This window comes from Petaurus breviceps, unplaced genomic scaffold (assembly GCF_028583685.1).
Source record: "Petaurus breviceps papuanus isolate PSGF00001 unplaced genomic scaffold, PetGlider_PUasm1.0 189, whole genome shotgun sequence".
Lineage (NCBI taxonomy): Eukaryota > Metazoa > Chordata > Mammalia > Diprotodontia > Petauridae > Petaurus > Petaurus breviceps.
In genome coordinates this window covers 30,847,772-30,868,693 of record NW_027185809.1, presented here as the reverse complement: position 1 = coordinate 30,868,693, position 20,922 = coordinate 30,847,772, and the positions used below count along the sequence as shown (strand labels likewise).

The 20,922-nt window shown below is 40.3% G+C and overlaps 1 protein-coding gene across 16 annotated transcripts in view; it reads left to right on the top strand.

Moving 5' to 3' along the window:
- ABCD4 (ATP binding cassette subfamily D member 4) overlaps nt 1-19,673 on the top strand; it is a 42,154-nt gene extending 22,481 nt beyond the window's left edge. For 12 of the 16 annotated variants that reach the window (XM_069092202.1, XM_069092204.1, XM_069092198.1 and 9 more), the window contains 9 exons: nt 1,994-2,083; nt 2,477-2,676; nt 3,680-3,771; nt 5,018-5,054; nt 5,615-5,664; nt 6,303-6,355; nt 6,939-7,015; nt 11,563-11,678; nt 11,896-13,533. In XM_069092202.1, the coding sequence (XP_068948303.1) occupies nt 1,994-2,083; nt 2,477-2,676; nt 3,680-3,771; nt 5,018-5,054; nt 5,615-5,664; nt 6,303-6,355; nt 6,939-7,015; nt 11,563-11,678; nt 11,896-11,964 (784 nt within the window). In that variant the 3' untranslated portion in view covers nt 11,965-13,533. Of the gene's footprint in view, nt 1-1,993; nt 2,084-2,476; nt 2,677-3,679; nt 3,772-5,017; nt 5,055-5,614; nt 5,665-6,302; nt 6,356-6,938; nt 7,016-11,562; nt 11,679-11,895; nt 13,534-19,064 lie in introns of those variants that run through there. The other 4 variants (XR_011169047.1, XM_069092201.1, XM_069092200.1 and 1 more) reach the window with 4 other exon arrangements.
- Nucleotides 19,674-20,922: the final 1,249 nt, after the last annotated feature.

The window sequence follows — 20,922 nt, the reverse complement described above, 5'->3', positions numbered from 1 at the left end:
TCTCAGATTCAACATGCTCAAAATAGAGCCTTTATCTTTTCCCCAAAACCTACTTCAGTTTCTAATGACACACACTGCTGTGGTTTCATGACTCCCGTATCCTCACACACACTTATTCCTCACTCTCACTTACCCCACATATCCAATTATGTATTAAATCATCTTGCTTATACTTCCACAACAATTCTCAGATCCATCTTCTCTCATTCACACAGCCACTACTCTAATTGAGGCCCTCCTCATTGGTCTTCTGGCCTCAAGTCTCTTCCCTCTCCAATCCATTCTCCACATAGATACCAGAATGACTTTCCAAAAGGAAAGAATCTGACCCTGTCACTCTTGTAGTTCAGTCCTTTTTCAGTCATGTCTGAGTCTTCAAGATGTGATTTAGGGTTCTCTTGGCAGAGATCCTGGAGTGATTTGCCATTTCCTTCTCCAGCTCATGTTACAGATGCAGAAACTGAGATAGACTTACCCAGGGTCACATAGTTATGTATGTATCTTAACCATGCACACATACATGCACACAAGTATATTGTGCATGTGTATGTGTGATATATGCATACATATTTTGTGTGTTTTTAAGTATGTATCTGTCTTCTCTGATAGAATATAAGCTCCTTCAGGGCAGCTAAAAGCACTTTTGTCTTTGTGTGCCCAGTGCCTGGCACATAATAGATAGGCAGGTCATTTATTAAGCACCTACTATGTGCCAGCACTAGTATAACTACCGAAGATATAAAGAAAGGCAGAAAACAGAATCTGCTCTCAAGGAACTTGTAGTCTGATGGGGGGCGGGGGGAGGCTGGGGGAAGCACCATGGAAACAACTATGTACAAACAAGCTATGTATCAGATAATTTGGAAATAATCAATAGAGGGAGGGTATGATCAAGAAAGTTTCTTACCAAAAAGGTGGGATTTTAGGTCAGACTTGAAGGAAATCAAGAAATAGAGATGAGCTGAGAGGTAATTCCAAGCATGGAGGACAGATATTGAAAATACCCCAAGTTGGGAGATAGGCATCTTGTGTGAGCAGCATCAAGGAAGGCAGTGTCACTGGATTACAGAGAATGTGCGGAAGAGTAAGGGGTAAAAAAAAAACCTAGACTTTAAAGGCCAAAAAGAGGGTCTTGTGTTTGATTCTGTAGAGAAATAGTCACTGGAATTTATTGAATGGGGTAGGGGTGACATGGTCAGACCTGCACTTTAGGAAAATAAATTTGACAGCTGTGTGGAGGGTGGGCTATAGTGGAGAGAAACTTGAGGCAGGAAGACCAACCAGCAGGCCATTTTAATGGTCTAGGTGTGAGGTAATGAGAAAATCATTGTAGAGGCAATATCAGAGGAGAAATGGGGACATATACAAGAAGTGGTGTCAACAGGCCTTGGTAACAGATTAGATAAGGGTATAAGAGAGTCAAGGATGGTACCCATGTTGAGAGCCTGGGTGATTAGGAGGATGGTTGTCCCCGATAGTAATAGGGGACTTAGGAAGAGGGAAGGATTTTGGGGAAAAGAAAAGAAGTTTAAGGGTGGCTAGGTGGTGCAGTGAGTAGAGCATCGGCTCTGGAGTCAGGAGGACCTGAGTTCAAATCCGGCCTCAGACACTTAACACCTACTAGCCTTGTGTCTTTTGGCAAGTCACTTAACCCCAATTGCCCTGCCTTCACCCCTCCAAAAAGAAATAAAGATAATGATTTTAAACTTAAGTTTAAAGTGGAACATCCAGTTTGAGATGTCTGATAGGCAGTCAGAGATGCATATTGAGGTTAGGACTGAATAAATATATCCGAGAATGGTCTACCTAGAAATGATAATTGTATCCGGAGGGGGGGGGGGTAGATGAAATCACCTAATGAAACAGAATAGAGGAAGAAGAGAAGAGGACTCAGGCCAGCCTTGTCTGTGACACAAGAGAAAAAGGCAAAGGGATGTCAGCTCATTTATGGCTCCTCCAGACAGAAAACCCCAGGATTTCCTCTCTTTCCTAGAATTGGGGAATTACAGGAGACCCTGTTGGACATGTCTTTGAGGCATAGAGATTGTGATTCAGAAGACCCAGATGAATGGGATTTTAATGAGTGAGTAATGGTCATGAGCACTTATATTTGTGGGGATTTACCCACATCTAGGCCACAGATTCAGCTGCATCTCAGGTATGTACTTGCTGAAGTGCTAGTCCTCAGGAAGAATTATCTTCCTCACATTGAAAGTTCACTGTTACTAGGCAAGGTCTCTCCACTACTCCATAAAGAACTCTTGGGGGTTAACATGGCATGCCTCCCTGGTTTCTGAGGGAGCTTAACAATCCCCTTCCAGTGCTCCCAAAAGAGAGATATGGGAACCCCTGAAAAGAGTGACTATCTTCTAAACAATGTGGATTAAATGTCAGTAAACAAGGGGCTGTGCTCGAAAACCTGTCTCGAAAAAATATCATTGTTCCTTTTCTTCCTTCTACCTGTGTCTGACTTCAGAGCCTCAGGATCAAAGGTAACAGACACCGCCTTTCTCTTGCACCGGGTCTCCATTTCAGTCCCATTCTCTGACAAGCCTCTGATCAAGGATCTGAGCCTGAGAGTTTCCGAGGGGCAGAGCCTGCTGATCACAGGGAATACGGGCACTGGCAAGACCTCCCTGCTCAGGGTCCTGGCCGGCTTGTGGGAGAGCATGCATGGTGAGGACTGAGCCTTTTTGCAACTCGAAATCTCTGAGTTGAAGGTGGGAAGGTCCTAGGCTACCCATCAGGTAATCCAGATACTAGGATCCCCAAACCCTTCAAGTTAAGGAGACTGGGGGATAGGAGAACAGAAGAGATGGGGGAAAGGTAGAGTAGCAGGTGTTTTTTTGTTTGTTTGTTTTCATATTAAACCTATTTTCACATCAGTCATGTTGTAAAGAAGAACCAATAGGAGAAACCATGAGAAAAAAGAGACAAAAAGAGAGAGAGATCGAGTAATATGCTTCAATCTGCATTCAGACTCCATAGTTCTTTCTCTGAACATGAATAGCGTTTTCCATCATAAGTCTTTTGGAGTTGTCTTAGATCCTTGCATTGCTGAGAAGAGCTAAGTCTGTCAAAGTTAGTCATCTCATAATGCGGCTGTTATTATGTACAGTGTTCTCCTGGTTCTGCTCATTTCACTCAGCATCAGTTCATATAAGTCTTTCCAGGTTTTCCTGAGGTCTGCCTGCTCATCATTTCTTATAGCACAGCAGTATTCCATTACATTCATACACCACAACTTCTTCAACCATATCCCAACTTATGGTCATCCCCTCAATTTCCAGTTCTTTGCCACCACAAAAAGAGGTGCTATAAATATTTTTGTACATGTGGGTCCTTTTCCCAATTTTATGATCAGTTTGGGATACAGACCTAGAAGTGGCATTGCTGGGTCAAAGGGTATGCATATTTTTATAGCTCTTTGGGCACAGTTCCAAATTGTTCCCCAGAACGGTTGGATCAGTTCACAATTCCACCAACAATGCATTAGTGTTCCAATTTTCCCACTTCTCCAGCATTTATCATTTTTCTAGAAGGTGGTTTCTGTCCCACTTGGAGTAAGGACCTCAGAAACTTTGTGACTCGTCCTTCTGCTAAATCAGCACACAGATTGAGTGCCAGTCTTTCCTTTGGATCCGAAAGTGGTGATAGTGCCTCTTTTGGGCCCTTGCAGGTACTGTACAGATGTTGACATGTTTTGGTCCTCACGGAGTACTGTTTCTGCCACAGAGACCTTTCTTCACAGATGGGACCTTGCGTGAGCAGGTCAGTCTTGTTAATACTTTCCTATTCCCTACCCCTACCTCACTGGTTGGGGAAGTTGGTCACTGTATCAGAGGGGAGATTCAGCCAGCAGGAAGTTGGTTGGAGTGTTCCCATGGTTCTACCTTTCAGGTCCCATGGGCTTCTTGGTAAATTTCATTCAGTTTTCATTTACACACATCTACTAAGTGTACACTATGTTGGATGTTGAGTGAAATATAAAATATGATTCATGATCCCTGCCCTCAAAGGGCTTTCAGTCTGTCCCTCTCTGCCCTGGAGCTAAGGGAAAGAATCATAATAACAAATAGTCGACACAGATACAGTGTTCTAAAGATTGAAAAGAGCTTTGCCTATGATATCTCATTTATGCCTCGCAATAGCTCTATGTGATAATGGAGACATTATTATCTCCATTTTTTTTTTACATAAGGCTACAGATTCAGAGAAATTCAGTGATATGGTTGCAGGTAGCCAGGTACTGTGATGTCTGTTTGACTTCAAGGCCTGGACACTGTCTACTGTGCACACACATTTCTTCAGTGACCTTGTCCCTGTGTTGCTTCACCCCTGACCTGACCCTGACCTTTTAAATTATTCATATGATAAACTGGTAAGACTTGCTGTCAGAAAAGATTTACAAGCTCTTGGTGCTGTCCTAGAGTAGAATGGAATGCCTTGGGAATATTGGGTTCCCCTTCACCTAGAGATCTTTAATCAAAGGCTGTCCCTTGTCATCAATTTAGAGATTACCTAGTCCAAACAACTCATTTTAAATATGAAGAAACTGTGACTTAAAATAATTAAATTACTTTCCCAGTGTCACAGATGTATTCTGACTTCAAATCCAGTAGTTACTTCCCAGTAACCCACACTATTATGATAGAGATTCCTATACATGGGCATAGAATGTCAGGCCTGGAGTCAGACTCCTCTTCCTGAGTTCAAATCCAGCTTCAGACACTAGTTGTGTGACCCTGGGCAAGTCACTTAACCCTGTTTGCCTCAGTTTCCTCATCTGTAAAATAAGTTTGAGAAGGAAATGGAAAACCACTCCAGTATTTTTTCCAAGAAAACCTCAAATGGAATCACAAGGAGTTGGACACAACTAGAAAACAACTGAACAAAAACACCTACCAGTTGGACTAGATAACTTCAAAGGTCCCTCCCAGCTCTGAGAGTCCATTCTCTTCCCCTGGGAACTAGGACTCTCCTCCTGTGTATGTAAAACATGATTTTGCTTTTTCAGGTAATTTATCCTTTGAAAGAAGTCTACCCAGTGTCAGGTAAGCTGAAGATGACACATCACAGCAAATCTCCTCTGTCTTTCTTCTCTCTCTGTCTCCTCCTGGTGTCTCTTGTTAGTCTTTTGCAATGGAGTCACCACTCAGGGCTTCTGGTTGAAGTTGGGCTTCCTTCCTGCTTCTCCCCGCTTGGTGTAGTATGTTTGGCCTCCCCCGAGTCTGACCTTTGTTCCCAGGACGGAGGTTCCCACTCACAAGGCATGGAATAGTTATCCTTCTCTTGATCCTCTTGCCACCTGATGACAGTGATGATAATTAATAACAATAGCTTGCATAGACAGCGCTTTAAGGTTTGCAAAGTGCTTTACACAGTTTCTGCATTCAGGTCAGTGCAGGGTTTCTACCTTACCGAGTCTCAATCTGTCTTGAGTTCCAAGGAGACCTTTCCTCCCCCAAGGCTGCCCAGCACAAGCTTAGGTCATAGCTAATCTAAGAAGGATGAGTCTTCCTAACTCCAGGCCCAGCACTCTATCCGCTGCCCCACTTAGCTACTCTACTTTGTCACCTAATTGCCTGTAACTTGGGGGAAATCTATTTTCTAGGTTCTGCAGATGACGAGAGAATCATGAGGTTCTTGGAATTAGCTGGCCTGGTGAGTCCCTCCGGGAATTCCTATGAGAGTTAGCTCGGGGTCATTTTGTCTTCCCTGAGAAGCCCCAGAACAGTGAGAGTGATAATAATAGCTAGCATTTCTATAGGTTCTTAAGGTTTTCGAGGTACTTTGCATATGCTGTCTCATTTGATCCTCACAACTCTGTGAAGTAGGGATTATTATTATCACCATTTTGCAGATAAGGAGACTGAGGCAGGGAGAAATTAAGCAACTTGTCCAGGGGTCACACAGCTAGCAAATGTCTAAGTCCAGACTTAAACACAGATGTTTCTGACTCCAGGTCCAGATCTGTCCACTACCACCTAAATGCCTCCCATTGAATAGTGTCTGCTTGGCAAATTATTGCTTCTGGATACCATGAGGCTACCCTGCTGCCTTTAGAACGTGACTGGTAGCGTTCTGTGCTTCTGCTGTGAAAGGCAGGGATCTGGGCAGCTGGGATTTCCAGGTGTGCATCTATTTCTGGAGAGGAGAGTAGAGATGAGAATACCAATAGGATAGGTGATAGTTAATGCTAGACTCGTTTAGTCAGTCACCTGGAATCTAGTAAGCATTTACTGTATGCCAGGTGCTAAGCACTGTTTACTGACATCTTCCCATCTCTCTGTGTGTTTCAGTCGAGTCTGGTGGCAAGGACAGGGGGCCTGGACCAACAGGTAGACTGGAACTGGTAAGGATGGATTAAAAAAAACCTATGTCCTTTACACACATGAATCATTGTCACAGATACCAGTTCTGAGGAGTGTCCTAATTACAGGAACATCTAGAGCCCAGCATCTAAAAGCTGGGAAAATGTTCCTGGATTCTGCCAAATTAGAATGGGCAATTACCTTCAGGCTATTAACTCCTAGTGGGCTTACACATCATGATATTTCCCCAAACAATGTAATTTTGCAATAAAATTGTATATACATTACAGTCACACATCATCTTAATATCATGAGACCCCTCTCTTTCATCATTTGGCTAATTGACTGTTTACAGCATCATTCCCCTGAAAATAAATACTCAGGTGGGTTCCCGTCTCATCTAATTTCAAGTTTTTTGGAACTAGTTTTTAACCTTAGGACAGATGTGTCTGGAATTTCTCAGTCTACTTAACCCCCAGGTTTCATTCAAGGTAGGGAAATGGGCTCTTTTCCAAAAGTCTGACCACTGGAGCAGTCTCTGAAGTCATCTCTTGGATGCCTATAATGAAGGGAAGAAAGTGGTTTTTCCCTTTTAGCCCCATCTGCCATCTTTCTGCTCCCCAGGTATGATGTTTTGTCCCCAGGAGAGATGCAAAGACTCTCTTTCACCCGGCTCTTCTATTTGCAACCTAAATATGCAGGTAAGAAATAACCCACAGCGGAAGTGGTGTCAGATTGTGTAGTTGTGTGCATTTGTGTGTGTCCTTGAGTATGATACATGTCCTGTGGTAGGAGGTAGCATTTTGCCTCATCTCTCTCACCTTCAGAGGATGAGAAGTAACACCCCAGGCCCTTCTGTAGGCTCTCAGCCCTTGTGGTTAGTATTTTGTTTTCTTAGAGAAGCTCAGAACATTTTATAAATTCAGTCCTGTCATCTTTGTACCGTTTGTGACAGCTGGAGCCAGGGGCAGGGGGAGTGGGGGTGGAGTGGGATGTCAAACCCTTAAAGTGGGCAAGGATTTTTATTCCAGGCTGCTATATCCAAGGAGGGCAGCTGGACATGCCCACTGGGACAGTACAAAGGCTATGACAAATGGGGAGTTTTAGCATCATAGAATTTTAAAACTGAAAGAGAAACCTTAGGAAAATCATGGGGTCAAACCCTCACATTTTATGGATGAGGAAGCTGTCAAAAGAGAGATAAAAGGGCTTATCCAAGGTCTAAGTGCCAGGCAGTGGCATAATCAGAATCCTTTGGCATGGGATAACTTCCCTGGGGATAGTACCTGTTACTGGGTTGTGTTGTTCCAATGCTTGGACCTTAAGGGCTCTTAAGAGGCCTTCAGAGTATAATATAGTCTTGTAACTGGCTAATGGATACCTAGAAATGGCCCTGACTCTTGGTCTTTTGTCATTGACCTCAGCCTATATTAACATTTTTGCTTATCATCAAACACAAATATCCAATACATTTTTTATTTACAGTTTGTTTTTATTTTACAGTTATTATTGTATTTATAATTTCATTTCATTATTTAATGTGCATGTTATATAATAGAGCATCTATAAACATATTATATATTTAACTCTGTAGTGTAATATATTATTATTTACTTATTAACTCTAATGATAAATATTCATCTTTATCCTTTCTACAAGGCCCTGCATCCTAGGATAGGTGATGCAGTGAGTGGGTTAGTCTTAAGAGTTAAGAGAGACTGAACTAAAGGTTCCACTGACACTCCCTCTAGAGAAGTGGACCTGTCAGCTTCCCTTATTCTAAACCTTTTCCCTCCTGGAATTATTATCCTCCCTTCTACCAGAAATAGGACTGGCCAAACAGCACTTGACCCTGGGTACTTGAGGTTAGATGACATCAGTCAATGATAAGGAAACTGGGAAGTAGGGGAGAAATTCAGAAAGGAGACCTATTCTTCATTAAAACATGGTATAGATAATACTACCATCTCTTCATATAATGTAATTATTTTATCATTTACCTCATAGAATTGTTTTGAGGAAAGTGAGTTTTTAAAAAATGTATTGCTATCTTGCTTATTTATATTATATATAATATATTAATATATTAAATTATATATAATATATTAAATAAGTGGAAAATATTTGTATATTCCATATAAGTATTTTCTATCCATGTTTATATAAAAATGTTATATAGACATTTCTAGATTTTGGTTCTGTATAGATATTCTATGTCATATATTAAATATGCTAATATTCCATATAGACACAAATATGTGTATTCCACATAAACATATATTCTACATTATATACATGGCATTTACCATAATGTATTTATAAAAATGTAATATATTCAAATATAAACATATTTATATATTTAATATTTATAAAATATATATGATATTAAAAATATAAATATATCTCTCCTCCCCTTCCCTACTATCCCTTGTGGCCATCCCTTTTACCATTAGTAAAAAAGAGAAGAAGAAAGCAGTTCAGCAAATCTAACTCTTCAGCTGAGTCTGATAGGATATATGGTGTTTTCACTTACACAATCCCCCACCTTGGCAAAGAAGGAAGAGAGGGATATTTATCTTTTCCCCATTATAATCGAACAGCATTCAGTTGCATTTTTTTTGTTGTTCTTTCCATTTCCATTTTGTAGTTATTTTGTATGTTGTTGCCCAGGTTCTGCTTAGGTAGCTCAGTGGAAAGAATGCTGGGCTTGAGTCAGGAAGACCAGAGTTCAAATTCAGTCTCAGACACTGACTAGCTGTGTGACCCTGAGCAAGTCTCAACTTCAGTTTCCCCCTAGATAAAATGAAGATAACAAAAGCATCTACTTCAAAGAGGATCAAATGAGAGAACACATGTAAAGAAAGCACTTTGAAAACCTCAGAGCAGGAAAGCTGTATGAACTCTTTTTATTCACTCACAAACTTGTTTTCTGATGTTCATGTCTCTCTGCGTTCTGCACTTGCTGTTTTCCTGTTCTTTGACATCAAATGCTGTACAGATAACACCATTGAAGCATTTTTCATAGTGAAAAAAAAAAAAGAAAACCTCAGAGCAGGGCAGCTGGGTGCCACAGTGAGTGGAGCACCGGCCCTGGAGTCAGGAGGACCTGAGTTCAAATCCAGCCTCAGATACTTAACACTTACTGGCCATGTGACCTTGGGCAAGTCACTTAGCCCCAATTGCCCTTCCCTCCCCCTTCCAAAAAAGCAAAAAATAGGTAAATAAAGTTAAAAAAACAAACTTCAAAGCAGTATGTAAATGCTGGCTGTTAGTACTGTTACTTCAGGCTTCATAAAAGCCTTCCCATGCTTTTCTGAGTCCTTGAAGGAGAGTGTCTTATAAACTTTATAAGTACTATATATTTTTTAAATGCATTTTATTGCTATCTTTTGTTTTGATATTACCAAGACTATCCTTTGTATCTCTCCCTTATATCAAAAAAAATTTTTTTAAAAAGGAAGGAAGAGAAAAAAGTTCAGCAAAAACAATCCAAAAATAAATCTGTTCTTATGATGTAATATACAACATTCATGGAGCCTCCCCAACCCTTCATTTCTGCAGAAGAGCCAGGGGAGGGGTGTTCTCATATTTCTTCTTTTGAGCTGGACTTATGCTTTTTAACTTCAGAACATTCAGTCTCTTGTTTGTGGTGGTTGGTTCTGTCCATGTACGCTGTTGTAGTCATTTCATAGATTGTTTTCCTGGCTCTGCTCGCTTTCCCTCAGCTCCTGTAAGTCTCTTTTTAAAAAAAAATTTTTATTAGTTTCATTAAATATTTCCTAATTACATTTTTTAAAAATGTAACATTCATTTTAAAAAAATTTTTGAATTCCACATTTTCTTCCTCCTTCCCCCACCCCTTGAAGAAGGCAAGTACTATGATACAAATTATACATGTGAAGTTATCCAAAACATATTTCCACATTAGCCATGTTGCAAAAGAAAACACAAATCTCCTAAGTCCTATGGGGATGTTATTTTTTTTTTAAATCAGTTGGGGTTAAGTAATTTACCAAAGGTCACATGGCTAGTTTTTTTGTGTGGGTGTTAAGTATCTGAGGCCGGAACCAAGAACCAATCCCACATCCTCCCAACTCCTAGGCGGGGCGCTCTTACTCACTGTACCACCTAGCCGCCTCGGGGATGAATTATTTTTACTCTTAGAAAATCAAACTGCTACCAGTTAAGGAAAGATGTTTCCCTGTTGTGTAAAGCAGCTTGTGTGATTTCTTTCAGTGCTGTCTGAGAGGCAGCTAGATGATCCGGTAGAATAGGGCACTGGCCATGGAGTCAGGAAGACCTGAGTTAAAATGTAGCTCTAGACATTTACCAGCAGTATGACCCAGGGCAAGTCATTTACCCCTGTTTGCCTCAGTTTCCGCATCTGTAAAATGGGGATAATAATAATGCCCCCCTCCCCCACCTCCTAAGGTTATTGTGAGGATAAAATGAGAGAATACTTGTAAATTGTTTTGCAAATCTTAGAGCAATATATAAATGTGAGCTATTACCATTAGTGGCTCGAGCACTGGACCCAAAAGCAGGAAGACTCAAGTTAAAGTTCTACCTTAGACCTTTATAGCTGTGTGATTCTGGGGAAGTTACTAAACCCCTGCCTGCCTCAGTTTCATCATCTGCAAAATGGGGATTGTTGTGAGGATTGAATGAGAATACAAAGCCATGTAGCGAAAGAAAACACATCATGTAAGTCTCTTAAATCTTATAAGGATGAATTACTGTTAAGAAAATTGAGCTGCCACTGATTAAGGGAAAAAGTTTCGCTGTTATGTAAAGCAGCTTCTGGCTTCTGCAAACCTAAAGCAATTAACATAATTAATTCTATCATTGTTGTTATTAATGCCAGCTATTATTGCCTAGCTTTGACACAGATAGTGTAGGAAGAAAATATGCTGAGAAGGACTAAGGCTATCGTGGTTGGTCATCACAAAATGTTGCTGTTCCTGTGTACGCTGTTCTCCTGGTGCTTACATGTGCTGAATACTTCACAAATGTTATTTCACTTGATCCTCCCAGCAACTCTTTGAGATGGATGCTGTTATTATCCCCATTTTGCAGTAGAGGAAACTGTGTTAAACAGAGGCTAAGTGACTTGTCCAAGGTCACACAAATAGTAAGTTTGGATTTGAACTCAGGTCTTCCTGACTGCAGGACCAGGGCTTTATCTACCACATCACTTAGCCTTTGGTATAAGAGAAGAATTAGAGTCTTGAATTCTTGATTTCTTTAGTGTTAGATGAAGCCACAAGTGCTCTGACTGAAGAGGTGGAAAGTGAGCTGTACCGAATCTGCCAGCAGCTGGGCATGACGCTGATCAGTGTGGGCCATCGACAAAGTTTGGAAAAGGTGAGGGGTCGGGCTCCTCCATAACAGAAGCTTGTACTGACCAGGCTTCCATGTCCAGTGGGGAGGGAAGCGTGAAGAGCAGGGAGCCAAGAGCTATGGAGTGGGAGGAAGGGATGGCCTGACAGGGCCTCTGGACAGGGCGGAAGCCTGATGTCATATCACAGCCATCCTAAGGTCTGGTCTCTCTGCTGTGGTGGTGTTGTCTCTTTTCTCATAGTTCCACTCTTCAGTTTTGAAACTTTGTGGAGGAGGAAAATGGGAATTGACCCTCACCAAAGAAGAATGAAGCATAAATGAAGTTGGGCAACTTCAGGAAGGAGCCAAGCCCCAGACGGGTTGTTTATCCAGAAGTGACCAGGAGAACTGATTGAGTAAGATAGGACTAAGTCCTTGAGTAGACTTCCTGTGGATAAGAAGTGTCTGCTGCTGCTACTGCTGTTGCCTTAACTTTGACACAATCTTTAGTTGGTGCTCAGTCCCTACCTCCAGTGCCTCTGGGGAGAAATCCCCCAGCCTCAACTGAGACCCTGTACCATTGAAATGCTTAGCTATACAAGTACCTGAGATCACGTTTGCTAAAGAAACCATTTTCAGATTCTCAGATACTGGTTCTCAAAGAGCACTGAATTGGGCCTTTTCTTCTGGTTCTGGCTCTGCCACCAACTGGGCCTCAGATTTCTCATCTGTAAAATGAAAGGGCTGGATAAGATGGGGGAGGGAAAGAGAGGGAAGGGAATAAACATTGTGTGCCAGGCACTGTTCTAGGTGCTTTTTACAAATATTATCTCATTTTTTTGGTCTTTTTTTGGAGGCGGAAGGTAGGGAAATTGGGGTATTAAGTGTCACACAGCTAGTAAGTGGTAGGTGCGTGTGGCCAGATTTGAACTCAGGTCCTCCTGCCTGCAGGGCCAGTGCTCTATTCACTATGCCACCAGCTGCCCCAATATTGTCTCATTTTATCCTCCCAACAACCCTGTGAGGTAGGTGCTATTATTATCCTCATTTTGCAGTTGAGGAAACTGTGGGAAATGGAGGTTTAAGGGACTTGCCCAGGGCAACATAGCTAGTAGAAGTCTGAGGCTGGATTTGAACTCAGAGCTTCCTGATTCCAGGCCTACAATCCAAGTACTGTGACAGTGTCTAAACTTCCCAAATCACTAGAATCCAGAAATGGGAACTAACTAGGTGGTGACTTAAAAGTTTTAAATGTTAAATCTTTAACTCTTCACTTTTAATCGTATAATCACACAAAATTTCAACTAGTTTTTTTTAAGTTACTCATATAATTGTTATAAAATGTAAAATTCTAAACCTAACAACTTTCTTAGCTGGTTCTCTTCAGATTTTTAATAGTCAGCCTTTAATGAACAATAACAGTAGGACTTTTTGTGAGAAAGAGCAATGGCCCTTTTGTATCCTTTTATTTCTTGGAAACTACAGTCCTGAAGTCCCTTCATCCCTGGGTTAGAAATCACATTCATTTTAATGAGGGTTATGAGTGGTAGTGGACTGGGGAAGACATTTGCCTTCTAAGCATTAATTTTCTCTGGTGGTCAGCAGGGACCAAGAGAAAGAAACTGAGTAGTGCCACATTATTTGGTCATAAGTCAGGTAATTTCCCATTTTAACTTAGACAATGTGTTTTTCACATGGCTTGAAGGATTTGAAATTTCCCCTTCTCTTTGCTTACTCAGATTCTTAATTCCATTCAGATTTTAATCATATTTTGCTGGGACAATTTTAAATGTCAACCAAGTAATACAAAGAGGTTATATGTATGAAACTGTGAATTGCCATTACATATATATGACTATTTCTTTTGACTAATATATATTAAATATATATTTAAATTTTACCTTGCTTGTCTGTGTCCCTCTTATGAACTTCTGTCTGATCTCTTCTATGTATTTTTAAGTATTTAAATATTTTATTGACAGCCTTTTTTTGCATCCCCTTCCTTCACTTTCCACACCACTTGCTCCCCTTCCCAAAATAAAAACCTTTTCTTATAACAAATAAGGATAACCAAGCAAATTAAATTCATACTTGGTTGTGTTTGAAAATCTTATTCTGAAACCACAGTCTTTTAAAAACTCTCTGCCAAAAGGTAGGTCATTGCATTGATCCAGAATCATATACCTTCCAAATATTCCTTCACTTCCTTGACATTGCTTGAACTATTTCAATAGCCTCTTTTTTTTTTTTTGTAAATAGCATCTTATTTTTTCCAATTACATGTAAAGATAGTTTTGAACATTCATTTTTATAAGATTTTGAATTCCAAATTTTTCTCCCACCCCTCCTCCCTCCCCAAGAAGCAAGCAATCTGATATAGGTTATACATGTACAATCATGTTAAAGATATTTCCACATTAGCCATGTTGTGAAAGAAGAAACAAAATAAAAGGGAAAAACCACCAAAAAAGTAAAAATAGTATGCTTTGATCTATATTCAGACTCCATAGTGCTTTCTCTGAATGTGGATAGCATTTTCCATCCTGAGTCTTTTGGAATTGTCTTGTATTATTGTATTGCTGAGAAAGGCTAAGTCAGTCATAGTTGAATAACACAATATTGCTGTTACTGTGTATAGTGTTCTCCTAGTTCTGCTCAATTCATTTTGCATCAGTTTGTGTATTTTCAGGTTTTTCTTGAAATACACCAGCTCATCATTTCTTATAGCCCAGTAGTATTCCATTATATTCATATACTACAACTTGTTCAGCCATTCCCCAATTGAGGGGCATTCCCTCAATTTCCAATTCTTAACCATCACAAAAAGAACTAAATAGCCTCTTCTTAAAAATTAAAGTTTTATTGATATTTTTACATTGTTGTCACTTCCTGATGAGTCTTCCCTGTGAGAACCCTTCCTCATAATAAAACAGTACAATTAAGCAAGACAAATCAACAGAATGCCTCATACAACACCTATAATTGACCAGCTCTCTTCTGAGAGGAGTTATTCAATCTCCAATATCAGCCTTCTGAAGTGTGCGTTGTTCACCATCTTGGCCAGAGTTCTCATGGCTTTTACTCGGACAGAAGTCTCTCCTGACTCTTTTCACTAAACCATGATGCCTATTTCCAATCCATTCTGTCATCATGACATGCAAATGAAATGTTACTTCTCTGCTCAGAAATCTTTAGCAACTTTCAGATCAAATTCAAAACCCTAAGAAATTGTCAAAAATGTATTTAAGTGAATAGAAGACAAATATCTGACCAGTGTGCTTTTAACAAGGAAGCTTACTCTAAGCATATACTTACAAGAGGTATTATTAATGAGTTTAAAAACATGTGTGTATGCATATATATGCATATGTAGTTGTGTATGTGTCTGTAGAATATTCCATATGTAATTACATAAAAATATGTTTTCAGTATTATATTTTCTTTTTGGAGGGGGGAAGGCAAGGCAATTGGGTTTAAGTGACTTGCCCAAGGTCACACAGCTAGTAAGTGTGATCAAGTGTCTGAGGCGGAATTTGAACTCAGGTCCTCCTGACTCCAGGGTCAATGCTCTATTCACTGTGCCATCTAGCTGCCCCTCAATATTATATTTTCAATATGATATATAATGATACATAGATAACCAGATGTTTATTATAAAAGATAATGCATAATTTATAAGACATTAAACCATAAAATATTCCATAGTAGTTACTAGTATTACTCAGAATTTAATATATTCTTTTTTTTCTTGCTCTTTGAAGGGAAGTTGGGGTTAAGTGACTTGCCCAAACTCACATGGCCAGTAAGTGTGTCAAGTGTCTGAGGCCAGATTTGAACTCAGGTCCTCCTGATTCCAGGGCTGGTGCTCTATTCACTGCACCACCTAGCCGCCCCAATATATTTTTTTCCAAACAATTTGATCTACTTTTGGAAACAGATTAACACACCATAAGCATCTATTATCTTTTTTTCCAACTTTATCCTGAATTTGTCCCTAGTCAGCTGCTTATTTAGCCAAAGAAAACTATTTTCATAATATACCAAATATTAAAGGCACTGGGATTTCCTTTTTCTATGAGAGTTGCTTTTGTCTTCAGTAGCTTCATAATAGGTCTCCCTGCTTCTGCTTTTAACTTCTGCTATCCAACCTTCTCACAGCTGCCCCATTGATAACTTCTAATGTACAGATCTGCTGTATATCATCTAATTTATAAAATCATATCTAATGTACCAAGGAGCTCACCCCTGTACTCTGAAATCTTCATTGGCTCCCTGTTACCTCTGGAATAAAAGACAAAATCCTCAACCTAAGAATCAAAGTCTTCTTGCTTTTCTGGTCTCATTTCATGTTACTCTACTTCTCAATCTTTTCCATTTTAGTCAGCTGTTCCTTAGATACAATATTCTATATCCTTCATCCTGTTGTGTTCTGTATCAGTAATATATTTCTTCTCTCCCTCTGCCTCTTAGAATCCTTAACTTCAAAGCACAGTTCAGTTACAACCTCCTACCTGAAACCCTTTTTGTCTTATTTGCTTTATTACTTTGGATATACTCTATATCTTCTTATCTCTTCCTTATAAAGAGGAACCGTTTCAGTTTTGTCTTTGGATCTCCAGCTATATGCTTTGTAGATAGTAGGTGCTTAATTGATGAATGGAGTTGAATTGACTGGAAGTTTCCAGTTGAAACTTTCCACCAATTTTTCATTAAAATTCATCTATTCCATGGTATGTGTAATTAAGTCACTAATGTCCCAATCTGGACTTGTTACAATTAGTTAAACAAAAGCATTAGCTCTGCTCTAAGGACAAAAGACTCCTTAGTCCCTCCAAATTATTTCACCAAACATGGAGAAACCACTGCCAAAAAACCATCTGTTCTTCCTCCCCCTCCTTTCAGAATGAGTAGGAATAAAAGAAATCTTTTGTCCTCTAGCAGTTTCCTCAAACTGTGGTTATAGGGCTCCCTGGATTTTACTTTTGGTCTCTCTTCCTGCCTTTGTATGTCAAAACCATACCATTGAGAGAGAACTGAAAACTAAGCCCAACCCTGTCTCCCAATTGGTGCTACCCTCTCCTCCCCTTTGGAACCCACACCTTCTTTCTGAACTCTTGACCAAAAAGATCAGAGAGCAAGCAAAGTTTCTTGGAATAACCAGTTTATTTCTGGAGTTTCACCTTTCTACTTTCATCTTTCTTTATGTCCCATCAAGGAAGCTAATGATTTAATCTGTCTTTGATTTCTTCAGTAAAATTAGGCAAAAGTATAAAGTTCCTCATGACTGGCCACATATATACCTTGTCTTTCTTCCTCCCTCCCCAGAAAGCCAAACAGAAACCTTCAACTCTCCGATTTCTTAATAAGTCATGGCTAAGTGCAAAGACCTAGGTTCCAGTCTCACTCTGACTAGCTAGCTCTGTGACCTTGATCAAGTCCCTTAATCTCTTAGTGCCTGATGACTCAGAATCATAGAATTTCAGCTTTTGAAAGAGACCTTAATAATTATCTAATCTAAGCCATATTTGAAAAGGAATCTCTGCTTAGAACATCACCAGCAAGTGGTCATCCAGCTTCTTCTCAAAGACCTCCAATGAGGAATGATTCTGCCACCTCCCAAGGTTATCCCATTCCACTTATGAATTGCTCTAATTGGAATTCTTTTCCCTTGTGTTAAGCCTGACTTTATAATCTCTTTACAATTTCTACCCTTTGTTTCTAGTTCTGTCTCCTGGGGCTAAACAGAATAAATCTAATCCCTTTTTTTTATAGTGATAGCCCTTCAGGTTCTTGGAGATCGCCTTTATGCCCTGCTTCCCCCAATATTCTCTTCTCCAAGGTCAGATTCCTAGGACATATCTACCAAGATAGGGAGTCAGCAAACTATGGCCTAAATGCCAAATCTGGCCTTCCAACTCATTCTTAGCTCACTGGCCATACCAAGAATGAGTTAAGAATGAGTTACAAAAGCATTACCGTAGGTAATGGGGGCAGCTCTGTGGCACAGTGCATAGTGTACCAACCCTGGAGTCAGGAGGACCTGAGTTCAAATCTGACCTGAGACACTTAACACACTTACTAGCTATGTGACATTGGGCAAGTCACTTAACCCCAATTGTCTTGCCTTCCCCCCTCCAAAAAAAAAAAAAACAAGCAGGTAGTGGGCCAGATTTGGCCCACGGATCATTGCCTATTCCTGTACTAAGTTATAGATACATTAGGATTTAAGTGGTAGAAGAAATCCACCACCCCCCCCCCAAAAAATAAATGAAAAAAAAATTCCCCACTTTGATTGAATCATCTAAGCTTCACTTTTCACAACATGGCTTCATCCTATCTTTCTTGATTTATTTTACATCACTCCCCTTCCCTCAGGCAACCCGACCTATTTGCTATCCTTAATGCATAACATTCTGTCTCTCATTTCTGAACCTTTGTGCATCATGGGCAAGTCACTTAAATTCTCTGGGCTGTTCTGTAAAATGAGAAGATTGGACTCTACAGGAAGGACTTTCCTAGATCCATTTTCCTATGACTTAGTTCTCATGAAGCCACAGTCTCAAGATAGCTTTGCACAGAAGTCATCCTGTATGTGTGTGCTGCTGGTCTAAGGGGACCTCTGAAGGGGTTTAATGAGCCCTATACATTTAGCACTTCTAAAAACTGACCTCATCATGATGCAACTGGACCTGGCTTTGGCTACTAAACACCTCCTTAGAATCCACGTTGCCTCACCTCTGATTGGAGGGCTGGAGGCTAAAGTACTAAACTCCTTCCAAAGCCTCAAACTCTTCCACTGAATCCCAGTGATCCCCACACCTTTTCAGTTTCCTTTGTTTATTATCTCTCCCAATTAGATTGTAAACTCCTTGAGGGCAGGAATGGGTCTTTTTCTTATTTGAATTCCTAGTGCTTGGCCTTTAGTAGGTACTTAATAAATGTTAAATGACTGTTGATAAAATCTATACCAGAGTTTCTTAAACTGTGCATCTGACTGTATACCACCCTCTGTTTAAAAAGTGCTGATTCTACCAATATACCCGTCATCTCCCCAAAGTGGTGTTTCAGCTTTTTTATGGAATTCCTCCACAAATGGGGAAGTCTCAGCATGTCAAAGTAGCCCATTCTATTTGCACACAGCTCTGATTGTTAGGAAATTATTCTCTCACTAGTCCAAATCTGCCTCCTGGTAACATACACTCAAACAACAGATCAGAATTTGTTCTAGGCCCTCGGACCTCATGATCAGTGTTAGGGGACAAGGCCTAAACACCTGTTTCCCTGTTCTCTTTATCAGCCGGGGAAGTTAAACTACCCAAAAGTAAACTTTCATTCTATCACATACAGACCTCTGTGGACAATGAAAAACAAACAAGGAAACAGAAAACAAAATTAAAAAAAAAAATCCTTTATCATTATTTTCCTCAACAGATCATTTGCCAAGAAAATTGCTGTCAAGCTCACTCCTGAAGATGTCTGATGTTTCAGCCCAGGGCAAGAAAATCTTTAACCAACCTAGAGAGATACCAAAGATGATAAGAAATAATCCACACAAAAAAAGAAGAAAAGTGAAATGGGTCAAAGTCCCTGTAATGGGAATGTAAATTTGTAAGATCTTCCCTGCCCCTAGGCTAAAGTGCACCTGGAGCCTGGGGTGGGAGGATTGTTTTTCAGTAGATACTTCTTGATTGGCCAATGAGTCAATAAGATTGTTACATTCTCTGAGCCAGGGGAAGGTTATATAAACCCTGATGTGTAGCTTTGTTTTGGGGCTCACTTTGAGAAGTGTTCTGTGATTTGATGTGGATTCTGGGAAGCTGTTGTCCAGAGACCCCCGGCTTTGAAAAAACCCAGATGTTGAAACCCAGATGTTGACTGGGTATGGATGTAATGGTTGGACAGTTTGGAAATCTGTCTACTTGATCTGTTTCTGTCTTGATAATTCTGTCTGTGTATTCTGAAGTTCGGGGTGCTGACCTTTTTCCCCTGAACTAGGTAAACGATACATGTTTGACTGATTAAAGTAAGCTTGTTAACCCATTTTGAGTTGCTTTCCTTTATCAAAGCAGATCCAAGAACCTGTGGTGGCAGCGAACCCTGAGGATGCTTGGGGTGCTTGCTGCTACAGTCCCCTTCTACCCAATCAGATCCCCAAGCTTGGCCTGCCCCTCCTTTCTTCATCTCTGAATTATGTGGACTGATTCACTAATATAAAGGCAGGTCTCTTCAGGATAGAATTATAAAACTTCATAGCAGAAAGCAACCTCAGAGATCATGCAGAGGTTCTTAACCTTTTTTTGGTCACAAATCCCTTTGCCAATTGGTGAAATCTATTGACCCTTTCTCAGATTAATGTTCATTTAAATGCATAAAAATAAAATTGATAGAATGACAAATCAAATCAACAAGCATTTATCAAGTACCTTCTAGAAAGGCAAAAAATAGTCCCTACTTTCAAGATGCTCTAAGTCTAATGGGGGAGATAACATACAAACAGCTATGTACAAACAAGATACATCTGGGATAAACTGGGGTCTCAGAGGGGAGACAGTAAGATTGAGGCCTGAGAAAGGCTTAAAGTGGGACTTTAGCTGAGACTTGAAGGAGGCCAGAGAAGCCAGGAGGCAGAAATGAGGAAGAAGAGTATTCAAGGTGGGGGGACAGCCACGTTGGGAGGCGGCGTCCTCTTCCAGGAAGTTCCAGGAGGCCTGTGTCACTGGCCGAAGGGATGTAAGGTGTAAGGAGAGTGGAGGCTGGGGAGGGGGAGACAGATTATGAAGCAGCTTTGAAAACCGGAGGACTTTCTACTTCATCCCGGAGGTAATAAGGAGTTGATGGGGTACGTGGGTGCCTGTGCTTGAACCTCAGTTTGTAAAATTACATTTCTCCTTAGCCTCAAATCTCCCTAGCCTCAAAATGCTGTCTCTCTCTTCCTGATATAGTAGCCAACTGCACCTATAGAATTTAATAGTTTGATCCAACTGTGTACTGGCTGAAGCAGCTGTGTACCTATATGTGTGTGAGATATGGTGAAGACCCCTCATAAAACCTTTAGGCTAGGGGACCCTCATAGAATTAAAAGTTGGGTTTTCAACTCAGTTTTTCTGTAAAAACAGGCTGCTGACCCTGAAGTGTTCCAGGAGAGGAGGATAGGAACACAGGATGTACACACATCTGTATGGTTACCCAGGTGAAGAGACTAACAAAGATGGGAGTTGTACAAGAATTCTTAGATTACTAAATCTGAAGGCTAATCATATCTGCTTAGTTCCTTGCCCAGTTATACTGT